The following is a 20600-nucleotide window of genomic DNA, read 5'->3' as shown; positions in this document are numbered from 1 at the left end:
TATAAGCCATTAGTAACGGTTATCAAATTGGAAATAAGACGAGGATTAGTTTATCTTACAATAATAATAAATAAAAATTATAAAGGATAAAGATTCTCGTTTCTATCGAGACGGAATTTCCAAGAAAGAGAATTGCTCTTTTTTTTAAATAATAATTCTGACATGTAATAAGAAAAATTATATGTGTTTTTTATTAAAAAAAATATCAAAGTGAAAGTTCATGAAACGTGAAAAGTGAAATCCAGAATTTATTTATGAAATTATATAAAAGTGCAAAGAATAAAGCTCATGAATTGGAGGAGTCGACGAGCTTCCACTCTGAGTTGTCGCAGTTCTGTGAAAAAAGAAGTTAGGCATGTTTAGGTTACCTTCCAAAGGGGTTCTCCAAAGCGAAGCTCTTAAGAAGGTAAGCTTCTTCTCCATCCTCATCCCCTGAAAATCTCTATTCCTGCTCTAGTTACCATCTGATCTTTCTATTCTCGTATATAAAAAGGTTGCATATTGAATTTTATGGGAATTTTTTTTAAAGTATAACATCTAATCTTATCTCTTCTGCCAGATTAAGGTAAAAAGAAAAATTAATGATATTTAATTTAGCCCCATTTTTAACATTTTATGGCAGTACATCTATGAAACTACTTCATATCCTAGAGAGCACAAGGAACTCAAGAATTTACGAGAAGCTACAGTAAACAAGTATGGCAATAAGTAAGTACTGAGGATCCATAGTATACAAGAGTACAGTTTATTTTTCCCGAATTACATAGTCATAAAAATGCATGGAATTTTGAATTACAGGAGTGAGATGTCTGTGCCAGTTGATGAAGGTCAATTTCTATCAATGCTTGTAAAGATTATGAATGCCAAGAGAACCTTGGAGATTGGTGTTTTTACAGGCTATTCTCTCCTTTCCACTGCTCTTGCACTGCCTCATGATGGCCAGGTTTGCTATTTTCATTAATTGTTGCAGGATTGATTGTCTAGATATGTATAGCGTGAGTTAAAGATTCTACCTGGTGTCTCTAGATCTCAAGATTTTATTACCTCGTTATGACTTTTTTCTTTTTTTTGTTTGAGACCTGGTTATGACTTGGCTTTGCTTTCTTTGGGCTTGTGTCTGGTTTGGGCTGTTCTCTTGCTTATCTTTGCAGCATTTTTGGTAATAGTGTGTCCATGTTTAGTTTGAATTGTATTAATTGTTCTACTATCTTAAGAAAATAGAAAATTCATTCTCTAAATCTTTGAGCTAATATTAATGTGAAAGTTAACACGATGCCGAGAATTGAACATTTAGAGTGTGAATACTTATAAAAACCGTAACATAAGATTGAGAGATTATGATGCTAACTTTAAAAAATCAGTCATATGTTTAATTCATTCTCAAAAGTTAATACAAGACTGGATGCTTTTTTTTTTCTTTTTTTGAAAAAACATAATAAGACTTTACAAAATCTAATTCGCCCTCAAAAACTAGCTCCAGAGTGAGAAATGTTCAATGCTTTACAAGCGGCATTATTCTTATCCTAAATCAATATGGGAGTTTAACAAAATCTAACTCTGCTGTGGATGGTTGTACGTGCAAGTATTTTCATTTAGCATGCTAAATTTTAGGTCCGAGTATATGGAAAGGTTATGCTGGCTACAGTTTAGTCGAATATGTCCATGCTAAGAAAATTTCTGCTTATGAGCACCGAAGAAAAAAAACAACTCCTACGGAAAATTTACAAGAGAGGCTTTATATAGCATTTGAGCCTCTCCATCCATCAATTTATAACTACCGGATGGGATTTAATGGGGAAAATAGATCGATGATAGCAGAAAATAGAGTAAAAAAGTTAATTATTTAAATTTGAACGATACTAAAATTAGATAATATATCAGATAATTAAAAAATATATCTAATTGAAATTAGCAAATTAAATTTTGAGAATTAATAATTTTATTTAGAGATTATAATATATTTGACAGTCTAATCTAGTCTAATCTAGTATTCATTTCAGTACATTGTGATAATAATTTATTATTTTTTAAATATGTATTAAAAATAAATTAAGAAAATATAAATGAGAAAATACCGCCACTATAATAAACATGATTTAATTCAATAACGGATAAGGAAATAGAAATTAAAAAATCTGAACAGAAAACAATTAATAAATATTAAATTAAATTAACTTTAACCATGTACTAATTTTAAATCAATTTTCGATCCTTCTCACAATGACCTCCAATTTTCAACAGGTAACTGGAATAGACATAGATCGAGAAGCTTATGAAGTTGGATTACCATTCATTCAACAGGCAGGCGTGGAGCACAAAATCAACTTCATCCAATCAAATGCCATCTCAGTGTTGACTGAAATGGTGAACAATGTAAGTGTTTTCATTAAAAGTTAGAGAAAAAAAAAAAGCAAAATGATTCCGCAAACCCATGTGTGCTTTTTCAATTAAAATTAATTAATGGAATTTTGTTTAACATTGATACAGCAGGATAGAGATAGAGTGGAATATGACATGGCATTTGTGGATGCTGACAAATTCAACTATAAGCAATACCATGAACTACTGCTGAAACTAGTAAAAGTTGGAGGAACAATAGCTTATGATAATACCTTGTGGTTTGGGTTTGTTGCTCAAGAAGAAGAAGCTGTGCCGGAGCATCTAAGGGAGACAAGAAAGGCCATACTGGAAATCAATGAATATCTGGCCTGTGATCCTCGCATCGATATCTCACAAGTTTCTATCGGTGATGGTGTTACTTTGTGCAGGCGTCTCTATTGAGCAGACTTGTTGCAGCGCTGAGTTTGTGTTTGAACGAATTCACAAATAAAAGAGTTTCAATGAAATAAGGAGGGATTCCACTTCACGATTGTATTAGAATTTTCTAATATTTTCCCTCCCTCTCTAAAAACTCTCTCTCTCTCTTTTTCCTTTTCTTTCTCAAACTACAAATCACCTAGTATTTTGAAATAATAATTTATTTATTAGTGTATTAGTATATGTTTATTTAATATCACTTATTTTTAATGAAATGTGAGTTGAGAATATGTTAAAGAATTAAAAAAAACTTATTATTGCTTGAATAATAAAAAATAATGACGAAATTTATATATTAAATTATAAAAATATAATTTATAAAATAAATTATTAATTATACGGTCATTCCATTAAATTATTGATTATTCATAGATGTAATTATATAATTTTTTTATATTTTTTATAGGATGTATGATGTATTTTTAGATCATATGAATATAAAAATTATACGAATATAAGGAGTATATAAAATGAAATGATAAAAATAAAATTTAGATCATATTAATATCCTTGAAAGAGGGTATCATCAAACCTTCTCCTCCATATATTAATTCTAGGAGAAGATAAGTCGATCTAGTCAACTTCTTCAATACCTATTAGTGGGATTTAGAGCTCAAAATTGGCAAATTTAATTGCCCAAAAACTTAAACAAGTTCTGGTAGTGTGCCTTGGTTTCACAAGAGCATAATCCTCCCCTTTAATTATATATATAAAATCTATTGGCCATGGATTTGAACGAAGAGGTTGGTACTAAGCAGAGGAGTTGGGTTCTGGGTGATTCTCATTTATCTCATTTAGTTGCTTGTACATTCCCTCGATGAAAGATTCTGTCTCCTGCAACGGTTCCTTCATGGCCTCTTTGAGTTTGTTTAACATAATGCAGTACGCTTCCTGCATGCGGCAACGAAATTCTTTTAGTGATTTTGAACTTTTTTTAAAAAAATAATAAGTCAAAGTAGATATATTAATAAAGAAATTATAGTTATTAAACAAACTATCAATTTTTTAACTGATGCAAAGTTTCATTCGTTATTATTAAATATATTTATTTATTACTAATGACATGATAAATTATGTTATAATATAATTAAATAAAAAATTATTTTAGTGTATATCTATAAGGTAGAGAACGAGTTAGCTTACCATGAAGAGATCAAACTCTGAAATATCAGCACAATTGAGAGTTTCAAGCTTTAATTTTGCTTCTTCTTTGCCATTCGCCTTATCGTTATCTTGAATTTCACCTAAAGCTACCTGATATCAATAAGACATTTAGACTATTGTATTTTATGCACTCATCAATAATGGAGCTAATATAAGTATTTTTTTACGAGCAAGGTATTTTCATACTAGTATTATTATTTTTCTAATATTTAATTATGTATAAAAATACGTGTACTTAATCTATTTATATATGTCATCGATGGTCGAACAGATTTACTTTACTTTTTAAGTGTTAGTTTTTAAACTTTTTTGTAATAAATAGCATTCTAAAGGTGGTAAAGTTGAGTACGATCAAGTTATAGACTTAGATTTCTCCATTTCTTATAAGGGTCCCATGGATTGCTGCTTGGTCCCTCATCATCATGTATGATTCCTCCTAGATTTGCAGAGTTAGACCAAGCATATATAGCAACATAAAGAGACAAAGGAAGAAAACGAATATATATGTACATATGTAATTACCTTGATACAGTCGATATGTGTCTCAACCAAAAGTGAAAACAAAGGATGCAGTAAGATTCTCTTTTTAAGAATCTCTTCTTCTTCTTCCTCTTTCTGGCCCGCAACCCTTATGGTACGATCATTCTCATCACTATTAACCTCCATCTCTGTGTGTTTAAAACTCGCAAAAACAAGTGTTTAGCTAAGCAGTAGTACTTGTGAAGACAAGTACGCTCACTTGTCTTTTATAGAAGTAAATAATAAATTTCATTACATATTTATATACATATAAACAGGTCCCTCTGTGCATGATGGCGAAACCGTGGTCCTTCATGAGTCAGTGATATCAGAGAAGAATCTGAATCAAGAAAAGCATCCAGAGCCCTTCTGCTTCCTACCTTTACGCTGAAAGAAACTAATCAAGCACAATTTTCGCTTCTTCTCGATTAATGGAAGGAGTTTGTTTTTCTCAATTCAAGTTACTGAAAAATGCTAACTGAGTACTGTTCAACCTGTGCAAGCGACAGGCTTTTACTACAGTTTTATGTACTATGTCCTCTAAGAGTAATGGACAAATAAAGCCAACCGTACAACCTACCTCTTTGGACTAAATTAATTTTCCTTCTCACAATTTTTATCTATTCTTTGTTTTTTTCTGGTATTTTAATATTATTATTCACTTTTAAAATAATTATTATTAGTATATTTAATTTTATTTTATTTTTAATGCGATCTCTTATTAATTATTATTTTTTAAAATAAATATTTAAAATATTTTCTATTATTTAATAAAATTTAATATTTTTAAAATAGATATAAATAAAAAATTAATTTTGTTACTATAAGTATAAAATAAAGTAAACAGACAAATATAATTTCAAGTAAAATATCTTATTTGAAATGAAAATCAATAATATTATGATATATATATAAAAATTATCATGATGAAATATATATGAAATTTATTATTACAAGTTTATTATATGAAAAATAAATAAAATAAAAACACTTATTTGGGTTGGCGTGGCCGAGGACTAGAAGCTGAAATGTGGCCCAGATTTATTCGTTTACTTGGCGATGTTGGGCCAACTCACTCGCTGCTTACAATCGTAACATTTTCTGCCCGACACGTCAAAGCTTCTTGCTAACCATTAATTAATAATAGATTTTAATTTTGGGCAGTTTATCTTTTGAAATTCAAAATTTCTAAGAGAAAATGTCAGTAGCATGATTCTTTTCAATTTTTAATCTATTATAATGTGTTAAAATTAATAAATTATTTTATTAATTTTTAGCAGTTAATCTCTCAATTTTAATAAATATATTAAAATATTTAAAATTTAAATATTTATTTAATCCAAATAGTATTTAGTCGAAATAATTCACTTTAAATCTTTCAAAATAATTAAATTAAGGCAATGAGTGACCATCAATATTAAAGCATTATCAATCATAATCCGGGAAAATGAAAACCCAATTAAAAAATGACACATGTGATGAGTGGATAGTGAGTCGTCCCCCATTGGGAATTATTCAATTAATCAACATCAGCTCAACTTGATTTTGGAGACTGACCAATGTGCTTTTGCCATGATTGCATCTTTATGATTTATTCATCCATACTCGTTATTAAATAAATCAAACTTCAAATTATTCATTTAAATAGTTGAAAGATCAGTGTCTTTAAATGACGGTACGTTTATCATTACTTTTTCAGATATGGTGGAAAAAAAATATATTAGTTGAAATTATTAAAAATTAATTTAAATCGAATATGAAAAATAATTTGAATTAAAGTTAGTATATTTTAATATAAAATTTCACAATAATTAAATATTTTTTACAAAGTTTCAAATTTTATATTACAAATAAAAATTCCGCAATAATTAAATAGCTTTTAAGAAAGTTTCAAAAATTGTGTTACAAAATACAATTTCAAGGGACTATTAATTATTTGGAAATATTATTTTTTAAAAAATAATAAAAAAATATGTGTTTTTAATTTTATTATAATTATACTTTATATTTTTTTAATTAAAATTTAATATTTTAAAATTATCTTAATTATATCTAAGTTATTTATACTATTAAAAAACTAGCAAAATTGCTATATCATTTATCAATTAATTTTATATTATCATGACATAGGTCAATAAAATTCAAAATTAATCACTAAAAAATATTCTACTTTTATTATAATTTTATTTTATAATTTTATTTTTTTTAATTAAACTCTATTTTTTTAATATCTCACTAAATACCCCTACTATTATTTATATAATTGAAAACTTATAAAATTAACGAGTTATTATTTTTTATTATTAAATATATTTTAAAAATTATTATTTATATTATTATTTATTATTTTAAAAATTTTTATCAATAATTTTATAATAATAAATAAAATTATTTATCTTGATTTTATATTGACTAAAATTATTATCAATCAATTTTTCTTAAATTTATCTAATATGCTTACATTTTAGTATTATTTTTAAAATTATTAAGAAAATAATCTTATTAAATATATTAGTTAAGAAGTATTAAAAAATAATTTAAATTAATATTTAATATGATTCAATTTGAAAATATTAAAAATAATAAAATTATTGTTTAATTCTCAAGTATAATACTAATCCATCAACTTTTTTTATATTATATTAATATTTAAAATGAATTTAAAAAAATTAATAATATATAAATTAAATATTTGATTGTCTATTCAAATTTAGTTAACGGCTCAATGTATATATAATTCATATAAAATTATAAATTCAGTTTATCCTTTCATCACTTAAAAAAATAATAAAATAAATAATTATCAAAAGAAATTTATATTTTTAATTTTGTTGCAATTTTATCCCAAATTTTTAAATTATTATCAATTTTAGTTTTATTGTACTTTTATTTTAAATTTTTAAATTATTGTCAATTCTGAAATTTATTAACGTGACATTCTAATGGACCTGGCAAGTGATATAATAATTTTTTTAATTTTTAATGGCACAAATAATGTTATGTATAATTGGAGCAAATTTAAAAAATCAGATATTAATCGAAAAAAAATATAGGATATAATTGCAATAAAATTAAAAATACAGATTTTTTTTGTAATTAATACTTTTTAAAATAGTATGTAAATTAAATTGAGAATATTTTTTAAAAAAATAATATAAAAATTATAATTCCTTAAATAATAAACTTTAATCGCTAAATTATTGAATTTCTTACATCGTAAGATATAGGAAATTGATTATTTGACTGTTAATCCAACGATAAAAAATAAGAAATTCATAATGAATGTGTTCAAAATTTTGAAGGAAGGAAATAGAAATTAATTTTTTGCACTTCTTCCATCATGGCTTGCTGTTTTTCTTTGTTGAAGATCCTCTTTTCTTTTTTTTTGTTTTATAGGTTTTGCATTAGGAAAGACATTAAATTTATGGGTCATTACCTTGGACTTGATCCCCGACATATCCGAGAGTTTTCAGGCAAAATTTGAGGCATTTCCCCATATTTGAGGTCATAGCAACTTCTTTTTTATTCCTCTCTAGGCTTGCGTTTATGTTGAAGACTTTGTCACTTTCTTCTTTAGACAATGGAATGGTCTCTAACTTGTCAACATGTTCAGTTTTGATCTCCTTCTTCTTGTCCCTAACCTCCAGAACTTCAAGGTTTACTTCCTGTGACTAAGCATATAGCTCTGGCCTCTTTCTGCTGGTCACTGCTTCAAAATTATAGAGCATCAGCCTTCTCAAGATAGCATTGTAGCTCAAGGGTAGTTTCACTATCAGGAATACATCGTAGTGGGTTTGGGATAAAGGAGGCTCTCCCAAAGTGAGGGCTACTTTTACCTTGCCCTTCACTGCTACCGGGGTGCCCCATATCCCTTTGACTGGAACTTGGTCTCTAACGAGCTGCTATTCATGTATTTTTATCTGCTGGAAGACTCAGTAGGGTAACAGATTCACCTTACTGCGGTCATCAACTAGCACTTTGCAAACCCTGAAGTTGTGGATAACTGCCTTGATGACTAAGGTGTCATCATGGGGCATTTATACCCCTGTGCATCTTTCGAGGAGAAGGAGATAGTCATTGGAGTATGCTTGGCAACTTGCATTACTTCTATGTTGCTCTCATTTTCGGTCCTTCCTCTCTTCTTCCCCTTCCGGCTCATATGACCTCCAGTCCCTTCTATAATCATATTAATTGTTCCACTGGAGCCGTCATTTACTGGTGCTCCAATCTGCCTCCTGGACCTTTCCCTGACTCTTTCTTATTGTTGCCTTTGCCCCTTCGACTTCTTCACAAAATTTATGAGATGACCTCTCTTAATCAGCCTCTCTATCTCATTTATTAGTTAATAGTAGTCGTTCGTATCATGGCCACGCGCCCTATGGTACTGGCAGTATTTATCCGAGTCCCTTTTACTTATCGCAGCTTTCATTTATTTGGGCCATTGCACGAAGTCCTTATCCTAGACTGGTACGAGCACCTTAGCTCTGGACACATTCAGAGGCATGACTTTAGTAGGAACTTGGGGCTAGTAAGGTATATGTTTCTTTCTTTCCCATCGATGTTTGTTCAATGCCTATGGCCCCTAGTCATGTCTCCTCTCCGGCCTGTCTTGCCTCATGTCCTCTCTAGCTCTTTCTTTGTTGTCCCGAGCGAACCGACTAGTTATTAAGGCATCATCTTGCCTTATATATTTATCAGCTCTCTTCATTAGCTCTGACAGGATAGTAGGGGGCTTCCTACACAGTGACTCGAAGAATTTTAGGAAGGTCATGCCTTTCTGCATGGCCTCTAATGCCCTTTTCTCATCTAACTCGGGTATCTGTAAAGCTTTCGAGTTGAACTTAGCGACATACTCTCTCAGAGACTCATTTCTCTTTTGTCTGATGGTCTCCAGATAGCACATCTTTCTCTCCACAGGGACTCCAGCGATAAATCTGCTGATAAATACGTTGGATAGATCCATAAAGTTCTTGACGCTTCCTGACTCTAGACTGTTGAACCAAGTCCAAGCCGGAGGGTAGTTGGGAAAACCTTATACATCTAGGTATCGGAATGAGTCTGCAACTCAATGAAAGTCTTGTAGTTCAGCACATGCTCTCTAGGATTCCCCATCCCGTCATAGACTGTCAAGGTTGGCATCATGAACTTCTTCGGTATTGTCTCCTATTGAATCCGCTTTACAAACTGCAAGGAGGTTGGCAATAGGGGACTATTGTTGTCTCGAGCCCCCAACTCCATCAGCAATTACTCCTTCATTTTTTCCAGCTTTTGATCTATATTTGTGTCTTTCCTTCTAGGCCTCTTTGCTAGGCAGTAACTTCTTTCTAGCTCTTCACTTTCTGACCTCTCTATGGGCTCAAAAGAGTAGCTCTCGACTCCATCATTTTCAATGAGCTCCCTCGCTATCCTACCTCTTGCTCGGGCTGCCGGCTCATTTCTCTGACTTGCCTCCTCATCCCCTTCTTTTGTCCTCCTGCTGCTTTGTTGGGGGATTTGGTAGTTCAATGTGGGTTGGGGCTCATAGAGGTTAAGCCCTTCAGCTAGGGGTGGTCTGCTTAATGGAGTACTGAGCCCTCTTTGCTGTAACATCTGACTTAACCAGTGGACAGCGTTTTACAACTGGAGGGACATGCTCTAAAGTTCTTGGTTAGATAGGAAGGTTCGGTGCATGGTCCCGGTTGAGCTTGGTAAAGGGTTAAACAACATGGGTAGCTGATTTATTAGGGTTGCTGGGCTAAAGAATGAGAACTACAGGCCTTCCTAAGTCGAGCTCAGGTTGTTTAGGGTGGTTTATGTATGGTTTTCGCCATGGTTGACCATGTGGATCTTAGTGGGTGAATGAGAATGAGAACTCCAGTGACGATAAGACCTTCTTTGTTCCCACAGATGGCGCCAATTGATATCTGAGATCCAAGAATGGGTCTAAACTCATGGTGTATTTTGATAAGCTTAGTTTTCATTTTTCTTTCATGTCCCCTTACTTCCTTTTTCTTTTGTCCTTTAATGGTGTGTAACCGCTGTCCAGTATCCGTACCCTCCTGCCACAGTCACGTTGGCAGTACATACGAACGTAGGGCGTCCTTTCGTCTCTTTAATCAGGTGGCTATTTAATTCCATTCGCGCCACCTGAACACGATCCCGGACATCATATAGTCTATTTTACCGTGAGGGGAACAAATATTCAAGGTCAGGCCTTGCAAGCAAGCTTGCGTCCAGCTCGGCTCGCCTAGCTAAACCTTGAGCTTGCATAAGACGTAGAGCAACGTTTTTGGCTCTCCTAGAGTTTAGGTCCAATCCTTCTAGTTGGGCTTCCTCAAATCCAGGCGTCTAGAGTCCGACAATCATTATTAAGTAATTCCGCTCACAATCAAGCAAGGGAGAGAAAGTGATAGAAAAATGAAAAATAAAATTATTTTGTTTTGATTATCATTAATAGAAATGGAATTACAAGGTTTTGATCCATACATAATATACAATTAAGTTTAAACTGATAAGCTTTTGAAAGCTCACTGCAACAACTCACAATAAAGGAGGCTAAAAGTCTTAACCAAATAAAACCCCAATCTCCATTTCGCATGAATTTATTTTATAAAAAAATAATTTAAAAAAAATTAGAAAATCATGTATAATTTTATTTTTAAAATATTAAAAAATTAATCTTTTGTTCTTTATAACAAAAAAGTAAAAAAAAAAATTAAATTAAGTTCTCATTAAATTTTTTATTTTAAACGAGAGATAAATAAACAAAGGAACTCATTTGAGCCTCCACCAGTTTCACCGCCCACTACGCCAGTCAAAAATAGGCTAATGCACAGTTAACAGCGGATCTACAGCGGGGCTCATAAACTTAAAATCAGAAGCCGTCTTAGAAGGCCAAGGAGCACGGTAAGGTAGTGCTCTCAACTTCTCTCCTATGCTTTGAGAATTCATCTCCCACCATGGAGATTAAGGCCTTATTTAATTGAAATAAATTAACTCATAAACTTAAAGTTAACATGTTCATATTATTTAATTAGTATTTTATTCTAATTTTTTAAAAAAATTCAAAAATTTAAGAAAATTACTTCTTCATATTTTTATCTTTATAGAATCAGTAATTTATCTATTTTATTTAAAAAATTTATTAATTAATTATTTCATGTATTTTAATTATTGTGCACTGTAATGATCTTAAAAATTATTAATATAAAGAAATTGATTAATATATTTTCTATAAAATTAATAAATTAATTAATAAATTTATTCAATTAATATGAACTAAATTATAAAACATTAAAGGGCTAAAAAGATTAATTAGTAGATTTAAGAATAAAATTTAAAATTTTTTAAATTTATTTAGATATATTTATCACCCAATTAAAACGGTGTGTATTTTAATAAAGTTTAAAATAAAAATTATAAGCAATATTAATAAACAAAAAATCAAAATGTGTCCTCATTCAATTTTTAAGCTTATTGATTAATTAATTATATTTGATTATGCTAAAATAATTCAGAATTAATTAATGTTTTGTTTAGATACTTAGATTTGAAATTGAGGATTTGTACTGCATATGTACCAAATATACCATATACCAATCTCTTTCTGTCCTTTTAAATGCGACCCTGAGTGTTACTCTGCTTCCCTATCCCTCCGATTTGTAATCTATACTTTAATCAAATGGACACGATGCATCTATGTGGACTTCACTACTGCTACCCATGGACTGCCGCCACGACCCACGACTGACAACTCCAGATTTTAAATCTTATTCTTTTTATCCAAGTGTTCACTGTCGCCGCCTTCGTAGTGTCGTTTTCGAGTTTTGTTTCGTCGTTTTTAGCATGCTTAAACACAAAAAAGAAAACAATTACACGCGTCGTTTTACAGGAGCATTTATTTGTTTGCGCTTATCCACCAGGTGTTGTTATTATTATTATTTAGTATTTTTATCATTATTTCTCTTTGCTTTATAAAATATTATTTTTTCTGAGACATTTAAATTTTTATAGATAAAAAAATGTAACTGTATATTAAATTTTTGTTTAATATTAATTTCTATTGATTAATTCAATAGTTTTAAATTAATAACAATAATATAAATAAAATTATGAATTTATGGATTAAAATTTATTAAAAGAAATTTTATATTTAAATAATCATTAATTAATTTGTTAAAAACTTAAAAGAGGTTAAAATAATTAGTTTTTATTTTTATAAACGAGAAATTTAAAAATTGAGTAATGAGTGAAAATTACGGTCGTCTTTAAAATTTTACCAGTGTTTTCATGGTCCCGCATAGTGACGTGGCGGATAAGTGAATGTGACATACAGCTGGCGTTGTTTCTTGTTTAGAGCTGGATCGGCCCCAATTCCAATCGTCCAACGGTTCGCCCGGCCGATACCATTTTTTGCGTCGGTTGATATGCTAATTTTTAAACACATTGGAATTAATTATTGGTAAAAAAAAAAAAGATATATTTGTTTTTTAATCATTTGACTCTAATATTTATGTATAAATAACAAAGTTAATTAGTCAACCTTATTTTTTAATGATTAATATTTAATATTTATTTATTTTTATATAAATAAATATTTGACTTTTTATTATATTTTTATAAATTTTAGAAGAAAATGTGTACTTTTATAAAGTTTCTAATTTAGTAATTCGACCTTTATAAAATTTTATATCAAATATTTATCAAATAAGCATGAATGTGGCAAGTGATTTTTAAATAAAAAAACATGATAAAAATGATATATTTGTTTTTTTTTGGCCTAAGAAATTTTATCAAATAAGTCAAATTTACACATTATAAATTAAACATATTATACTAAAAAAAACGTTGGCCTTCTCATATACATTATACATTAATTAGTTTAACTTTTCATATAATTCTAATGATTTTTAATTTAAAAAATAATAAGTTTATAAATTAAATAATTTTAAATAAATAAATTTATAAGTAAACTTATAAATAAATAAATTTTAAAATTTTAATAAATTCAATATTATTTATCTTATTTATTAAATGAATTCACAAATAAAATTGGATTTAATTTTATTCGTTTAATAAGAAGTATATTAAGTTTATTGATATTTAATTTATTATAAATTTATTGATTTAATAAATTTAGCTTATTTAAGAATATATTTATTTAATTAATTATTTTAGTTTAAATTTAAATATATTCAATATAAAATTTAGTAAGACTATAAATGAGTTAATATTTTTTATAAAATTATTTTAAATTTGATCTTATTCAATTTAATTTTGAACTGAGTTATATTAAATTGATTAATATTTTAATTTCGAAAGCCACCAAATTTTAAATTCAACCTCAGATTAAAATATTTTGATAAGAAGGAAAAAAAAAAAAATTCAAAAGAGGATTTCGGAGTTGGGATTTGTCGATAAAATCGGGCAGAGGCAAGTAGCGGTCGAGGGTTGAAGACAGGAAACATCCGATAAAACGGGTCAACCGAGACTCGGATCTCGATGCTATCCCTGCGTAGCACTGTCAATGGAGGTCCAAGTCTCTGACAGGTAAGCCTAAGAGAACCTGCATAGCAAATAGTATTAAGCCACGTGGTCTTTACCACGAGACAGCTAATCTCAGACAAAAGAGCTCTCTTTATGGGTCCCACATCCCGCATGATGCCTTGTGGCGGACACACCAAAGGACAAAGGATAAGAACCAGAAACTCTCTTTCGGTGTTTCTGTTGTGCTTGTTTACCTCTCCGCTATCTCTGTTCGATCAATGTATTCGTAATCATATCCAACGGTCGATATTACTTCTCAGAATTTCTAACAAAATGAAAAAGGGCAGTTATTGAACCTCATAAATATTTGCAAGCAATGGTCCAATTTTTTTCACATCATTATCATACGTTCTTGCTTCTGAGTTTGGCAGTGTGTGTTTGTAAAAGGGTGAACTTGAGATGTAGATTCACTGAGAGAGCTAAAATTAAAAAAACCCAAAAATTTTCCCTCCCCTGAAAGTGGAAAAAACAGTAGCTTTAGCTGCTGAGATTTGCTTTTGGTCTGGATAAATCAAATTTGCTTGCTACCCACAAAACAAAATGGAATTATCAATTTTCAAGAAACTGGTAATTTCTTGAACTGTTCTTGTTTCATTATCATTTTTATTTTGGGTGGTCTCTGTTTAAATTGATTTTTGGTTGGTCCACTTTTTCTTTTCTTATCAAATAGTGTAGCAATCTAGTGGGATGTCTGGTTGTTGCGACAATATATTTTCTTTACCTCAATAATCTTGAATCTATTCCATTCCTTTATTTCTCTCTCCTCTTTAATCTTTGATCGTCTGAGAAACTTCCTAGTTCTATCTCATCTTTTATTTGATTTACTTTCTTTCTCTTCCCTTCTCACTTCCTTCCTATGAACTAGAACAACCAAGTTGTTCTTTGTTTTCACATTGAAGTGGATAGCTTGTCCTTGTTTGAGATCAACTCAGCAACTTAGTGACCTTGTCTGAGTGAAGCTTGAGAAGGGTGTCTGTAGTTCTTAATTTATGGGTTTACGAGATCTTTGAAGCTTACGAGCTTAAATTTTGTAAAGGGTTGTCTTCCAGCATGGAAGATTTTGTTTAAATGAGAGATTTCTTGCCTACTGTCGTCAAAGAAACAGCTTAAATTAGGTAGATTTTGTTGCAAAAAGGGACAAAAACAGATGGTGTCGAGGTCATATTCTAATCTTTTGGAGCTTGCCTCTGGGGAGTCTCCATCGTTTGGCCGTATGACTCGGCGAATCCCTCGGATTATGACGGTGGCTGGCATAATTTCGGACCTAGATGATGACCCGTCGGCGAGTGTGTGCTCTGACCCATCATCTTCTTCAATCCAGAAAGACAGAATAATTATTGTAGCCAATCAGCTACCAATAAGGGCACAGCGAAAATCAGATGGTAGCAAGTCTTGGATTTTCACCTGGGATGAGAATTCTCTGCTCCTCCAGTTGAAAGATGGATTAGGAGATGATGATATTGAAGTTATTTATGTTGGTTGTTTGAGAGAAGACATTCACCCTAGTGAACAAGATGAGGTCTCGCAGATTCTTTTGGAGACCTTCAAATGCGTGCCTACATTTCTTCCCCCAGATCTTTTCAGCAGGTACTATCATGGTTTCTGTAAGCAACAGTTGTGGCCTTTGTTTCATTATATGTTGCCTTTGTCTCCTGAGCTTGGTGGTAGGTTTAATCGGTCACTTTGGCAAGCATATGTTTCAGCAAATAAGATTTTTGCTGATAGAATCATGGAGGTGATTAACCCAGAAGATGATTTTGTATGGGTGCATGATTATCATCTTATGGTGCTGCCAACTTTTCTTAGGAAGAGGTTTAATAGGGTGAAATTAGGGTTTTTCCTCCATAGTCCCTTTCCTTCATCAGAGATTTATAAGACATTGCCTATTAGAGAAGAGCTTCTGCGAGCCCTTTTAAATTCAGATTTGATTGGGTTTCATACTTTTGACTATGCTAGGCATTTTTTGTCTTGCTGTAGTAGAATGCTTGGTCTTACCTATGAATCCAGGAGAGGGTACATAGGCCTTGATTATTGTGGTAGGACTGTGAGCATCAAAATTCTGCCTGTTGGTATTCATATGGGTCAGCTTCAGTCGGTGTTGAGACTTCCAGAGACTGAAACAAAGGTAATGAAGCTCATTAAGCAATTCGGTGATCGGGGCCGGATAATGTTGCTAGGGGTTGATGACATGGACATATTCAAAGGTATAAGTTTGAAGTTGTTGGCAATGGAACAGTTGCTTGTGCAGCATCCGGAGTGGCGAGGCAAGGTGGTGTTGGTGCAGATAGCAAATCCTGCAAGGGGCAGAGGGAAAGATGTGAAAGAAGTCCAGGCAGAGACTTACTCCACTGTGAAGCGGATCAATGAAATGTTCGGGAAGCCTGGATATGATCCTGTAGTCTTAATCGATGCACCACTGAAGTTTTATGAAAAAGTGGCATATTATGTTGTTGCTGAGTGCTGTTTGGTCACTGCTGTAAGGGATGGAATGAATCTCATACCTTATGAATACATTATCAGTCGCCAAGGAAATGAGCAATTGGATAAGGTGTTGAGGCTAGAAGCCTGTACTCCAAAGAAGAGCATGTTAGTTATTTCTGAGTTTATCGGTTGTTCACCATCTTTGAGTGGAGCAATTCGAGTGAATCCCTGGAATATTGATGCAGTGGCTGATGCAATGGACTATGCCCTGGAGATGGCTGAGCCAGAAAAACAACTTCGACATGACAAGCATTATAAATATGTTAGTACTCATGATGTTGGTTATTGGGCACGCAGTTTCCTTCAGGACTTGGAGAGGACATGTCGTGATCATGCAAGGAGGAGATGCTGGGGTATTGGATTCGGATTAAGCTTCAGAGTTGTGGCACTAGATCCAAACTTTAGAAAGCTTTCGATGGAGCACATTGTATCGGCTTACAAGAGGACCACAACTAGGGCAATTCTTCTAGATTATGATGGTACACTAATGCCTCAGGCTTCAATTGATAAGAGCCCATCTCCTAAGTCAATTGACATCCTAAATAGCTTGTGCAGAGATAAGAACAACATGGTTTTCCTTGTTAGTGCGAGAAGCCGCAAGACACTCACTGAATGGTTTTCTCAATGTGAGAAGCTAGGATTAGCTGCAGAGCATGGGTACTTCCGAAGGTAAATTGGCCCGAATTTGAAACTCATTAGTATTTATTGGGTTCGTAATGTGATTTGATTTATGTTTGATAATCATATGACTCCAGGTTGACAAGAGATGCAGAATGGGAAACATGTGTGCCTGTAACAGACACTGCTTGGAAGCAGATTGCAGAACCTGTGATGCATCTTTATACCGAAACAACTGATGGGTCCACCATTGAGGATAAGGAAACTGCTGTAGTATGGTGTTATGAGGATGCAGATCCTGATTTTGGTTCGTGCCAAGCTAAAGAACTTCTTGACCATCTTGAAAGTGTTTTGGCCAATGAACCTGTAACAGTCAAAAGTGGACAAAATACAGTGGAGGTTAAACCTCAGGTTTGCATCAAACTTTCCTTTCTTATGTTGTAATGTTGGTTTCAGTTGAATTGAGATAATTTGAATTGAACCTATAGATGTATTGGTAGGAGTTGTACTAGGATGAGCTGGGTTATGTCAAAGTACAATCATCTGACAGCTTTTAGTAATGGTTATAATGATAATAGAAACAAACTCATGAGAGACTTTCACATAAAAATCTGACCCACCTTGATTTGTCCTGATTGAACCAAGTTTTGAGATCTGAATTATGATTTTGCAAATGGGTTTTGTCTATTGATTTAGGGTGTAAGCAAAGGGCTTGTGGCTAAACGCCTACTCTCCACAATGCAAGAAAAGGGAATGTCGCCGGATTTTGTTTTGTGCATCGGAGATGACCGGTCGGACGAAGATATGTTTGAGGTAATCACCAGTTCCATGGCAGGTCCTTCAATTGCTCCAAGGGCAGAAGTGTTCGCATGTACAGTTGGTCGAAAACCCAGCAAGGCAAAATATTATCTTGATGATACAGCAGAAATTGTTAGATTGATGCAAGGTTTGGCTTCAGTTTCAGAACAAACAGTGAACAACGTAAGCTGAGTGAAAGATGCACTTTCCTTGTTTTGTCTGTTAAGTGTAAGCATGCAAGTTACACGGTTTCTCTCTTTTCCTGGTTTTGTTTCTTGTATAAATTATTATAGCCAACTTAAAGAGAAAGTGTGGAAGCGGAAACACTTACTTTTGTGGTTGATTTCTTTGTAGTGAAGTTGTAAATATATGTTTGGGCAGTGAATCTGAGCTTGTTGAACTCCATTTTATTTTTACATTCTTGTCCACTGTCAGAAGTTCATCCTTGTAAATATAAAATTGGGAAAATTACAGCTTAACCTATATTGGATGATACAATTTATTAGTTAATTTTTTTATTTTAAAAAATATATTAAAATATTATTAATATTTTAAAAACTTTATTAATTAATTTCTCTTATTAAATATTTTACTGTTTAATTTTTATAATTTTAAAAAAAAATTTAATTAATTTTTTAAAATTTTAAAAAGTCAATTAATCCATCTGTATTAAACTCAAATCTTATTTTTCTTTAATTTTCTTTCCACCATACAAACTCAAACCTTTCATCCAACGCCAAACCAAATCTCGTCCTCCTCATTCGACGCTTAGGTGCCAACGCATTGTGACAGAAAGATGATGTCACCTGCCACTTCACCATCTACTTCAATGTCTATACCCCCAACATGGCTTTTTGACCTGATCAAAGAATTCCACGTATGATGCGAGGTAGGAGTAAGGATGACATTAGATTGAATATTTTCCGTTACTAGATATATCAAACTTTATTATAACAGACTCATGATATATAATTAGATTTGAGACCAGTTGAAATGAAATGAAAAATACATACAATTATAATAATTATAAATTTTTACAATTATAATGAAGTGGTAAATGTTAAAAAAAAAAAAAAGGTAATAGCCCTATATTATCTTTCAGCATTATTTGAATTTGGAATTCCTTTGTTTCATAGGAGGTGTTTGGATTGGTGAGAAATATGAACTCGAACCCATATTTGAAATTGAATAAGAAATTCGAATTCATGTGAATCGGAAGGCACCCCATGTTTAACTTGGTGGGAATCTAAAACCCTCCACCATCGGACTTTTTGGGCCGTTGGGCAGAGTCGGAGTGGATAAATGCTTCCACCATAAAAAAAGGCTAATGTCTTAATGGTATATTCGTGTTTCACGACACACGTAAAAGTCATCGTAATTAACTAAGAATGAAGCAGACATGAAGAGTTAATTTAATTATCAGATTATGATTTTATCTCGTTGAGTTGCCAATTATTTCAGTTACCTCAGCAAGCTCTTCAAATGTGAACTCTCTCGCTCACCACTGCCAGGTTTTAGAATCAACAGCGAAGACCCGTAAGTCACGATTCCTTCCCTTTCCTCATCGTTTGCTTTCAAAATACCCATTCATCCTCCAAGTCTACCTCTCGCAATGAATGCATCAGCCAAGGGAAAGCTCTACCTCACCCTGACTCTATTGTCTGATTCAGCTTTCCCAACACTTACCCTTTACCATGATTTATTCGATAAGAAAATATATATATATATATAATTTTATTTTATTTAAAAATAAAAATTTTATAAATTAAAAAATATTTCCATTTCAAATAAAAAAATTAAATTCTCTTAAAATCATCCATCCAAGCAGAAATGGAAACTTAAAAAATGTCGTCTAATGGAGGAGTTGTCAAAGGAGTATAAAGTGTTATGCCTGAGTTGATAAGAAGAAGCAGCTTGTAAGGTTGCTAGTTTTATTTTGGCCTTTTTTTTACTTGTTTGCTTTAGTTTTGTTGCCAGAAAACTGTTATGAAAAATCTAAAATGTTGGTTAATACAAGTTTTCTGGCATGAAATCTAGTTTTAATTATCCGAAAAATAAAATGAATTTAAAAAATTATTTAGAATTCAAGTATAATTCTATAAAAATGGTATATATTTAGTTTTATAATTATTTTTTTATATAATAAAAAATGAAATTAAATATAATAATTTTTAATAATTCAATAATAATATGGCCGATTAATTTAATAAAAAATTACCGTCGAATTAATTAATCATAAATCTGATGATTACATAGATAATAAAAGTCTATTAAATTATGTGTATTAACGATAATTTATGTCGAAACATATTTTATTTAAGATAAAGCGAATTTTGATAATAAATTTTGTGTTAAAGTGTTAAAATTTTTTTTTAATTGAAATCACATTATTCATTTATTAAATATTTATTATATAATAATAATTTATAATTTATTTTAAATGATAGCAGTATAATGTCAGTTACTATAAATACAACCGCTCAATATAAATAAAAAACTATAACAATTTTAATAAAACTCTTTAATAAATCTAAAAGATACATAATACTAGCGTTGTGTGACGTAGGATGTTTTGATAGTATTAACCAGTTTCAGAAAGCACCAAAGATGGAAGAGGGCGTGGTTCACAAAGTTCCAGGGTCCGGGGACCAGAGACTTGGTAGCTTGCTAGGTCGTAT

At 31.5% G+C, this 20600-nt stretch overlaps 3 protein-coding genes across 4 annotated transcripts; 2 read left to right on the top strand and 1 right to left on the bottom strand.

Moving 5' to 3' along the window:
- Positions 1-238: 238 nt before the first annotated feature.
- On the top strand, positions 239-2992 carry LOC110601387 (putative caffeoyl-CoA O-methyltransferase At1g67980). Of its 2 annotated transcripts, none has more exons than XM_021738500.2 (5): positions 239-406; positions 623-708; positions 799-943; positions 2242-2373; positions 2491-2992. In XM_021738500.2, the coding sequence occupies exons 1-5, from the start codon at positions 356-358 to the stop codon at positions 2779-2781; spliced, it is 705 nt and encodes a 234-aa protein (XP_021594192.1). In that variant the 5' UTR covers positions 239-355; the 3' UTR covers positions 2782-2992. The 2 variants fall into 2 exon arrangements, with proteins under 2 accessions (XP_021594192.1, XP_021594191.1); XM_021738499.2 differs by having other exon boundaries at positions 247-406; positions 2488-2992.
- A 575-nt stretch (positions 2993-3567) lies between these two features.
- Positions 3568-4647, bottom strand: LOC110602004 (protein KNATM). The gene is made up of 3 exons (XM_021739434.1): positions 4504-4647; positions 3961-4071; positions 3568-3708 (listed from the first exon to the last, which is right to left on the bottom strand). The coding sequence occupies exons 1-3, from the start codon at positions 4645-4647 to the stop codon at positions 3568-3570; spliced, it is 396 nt and encodes a 131-aa protein (XP_021595126.1).
- Positions 4648-14356: 9709 nt separating this feature from the next.
- Positions 14357-18338, top strand: LOC110601291 (alpha,alpha-trehalose-phosphate synthase [UDP-forming] 6). The gene is made up of 3 exons (XM_021738374.2): positions 14357-17175; positions 17262-17535; positions 17821-18338. Exons 1-3 carry the CDS (start codon positions 15173-15175, stop codon positions 18112-18114), a joined length of 2571 nt encoding a protein of 856 aa, XP_021594066.1. The 5' UTR covers positions 14357-15172; the 3' UTR covers positions 18115-18338.
- Positions 18339-20600: the final 2262 nt, after the last annotated feature.

Source organism: Manihot esculenta, chromosome 15, assembly GCF_001659605.2.
Source record: "Manihot esculenta cultivar AM560-2 chromosome 15, M.esculenta_v8, whole genome shotgun sequence".
Classification (NCBI taxonomy): domain Eukaryota; kingdom Viridiplantae; phylum Streptophyta; class Magnoliopsida; order Malpighiales; family Euphorbiaceae; genus Manihot; species Manihot esculenta.
The sequence above is the reverse complement of the archived record's forward strand: the minus strand, read 5'-3'. Positions and strand labels throughout refer to the sequence as shown.

Excerpts from the sequence above, each read along its gene's own strand:
- LOC110601387 (XM_021738499.2), top strand. The coding sequence starts at position 356 with ATGTTTAGGTTACCTTCCAAAGGGGTTCTCCAAAGCGAAGCTCTTAAG. Across the intron at positions 709-798 it reads GTAAACAAGTATGGCAATAA|GAGTGAGATGTCTGTGCCAG; the intron begins GTAAGTACTGAG and ends TTTGAATTACAG. Across the intron at positions 2,374-2,487 it reads TGACTGAAATGGTGAACAAT|CAGGATAGAGATAGAGTGGA; the intron begins GTAAGTGTTTTC and ends ACATTGATACAG.
- LOC110602004 (XM_021739434.1), bottom strand. The coding sequence starts at position 4,647 with ATGGAGGTTAATAGTGATGAGAATGATCGTACCATAAGGGTTGCGGGC. Across the intron at positions 4,072-4,503 it reads CACATATCGACTGTATCAAG|GTAGCTTTAGGTGAAATTCA; the intron begins GTAATTACATAT and ends TATTGATATCAG. Across the intron at positions 3,709-3,960 it reads CAGAGTTTGATCTCTTCATG|GAAGCGTACTGCATTATGTT; the intron begins GTAAGCTAACTC and ends TGCCGCATGCAG.
- LOC110601291 (XM_021738374.2), top strand. The coding sequence starts at position 15,173 with ATGGTGTCGAGGTCATATTCTAATCTTTTGGAGCTTGCCTCTGGGGAG. Across the intron at positions 17,176-17,261 it reads GAGCATGGGTACTTCCGAAG|GTTGACAAGAGATGCAGAAT; the intron begins GTAAATTGGCCC and ends ATATGACTCCAG. Across the intron at positions 17,536-17,820 it reads CAGTGGAGGTTAAACCTCAG|GGTGTAAGCAAAGGGCTTGT; the intron begins GTTTGCATCAAA and ends CTATTGATTTAG.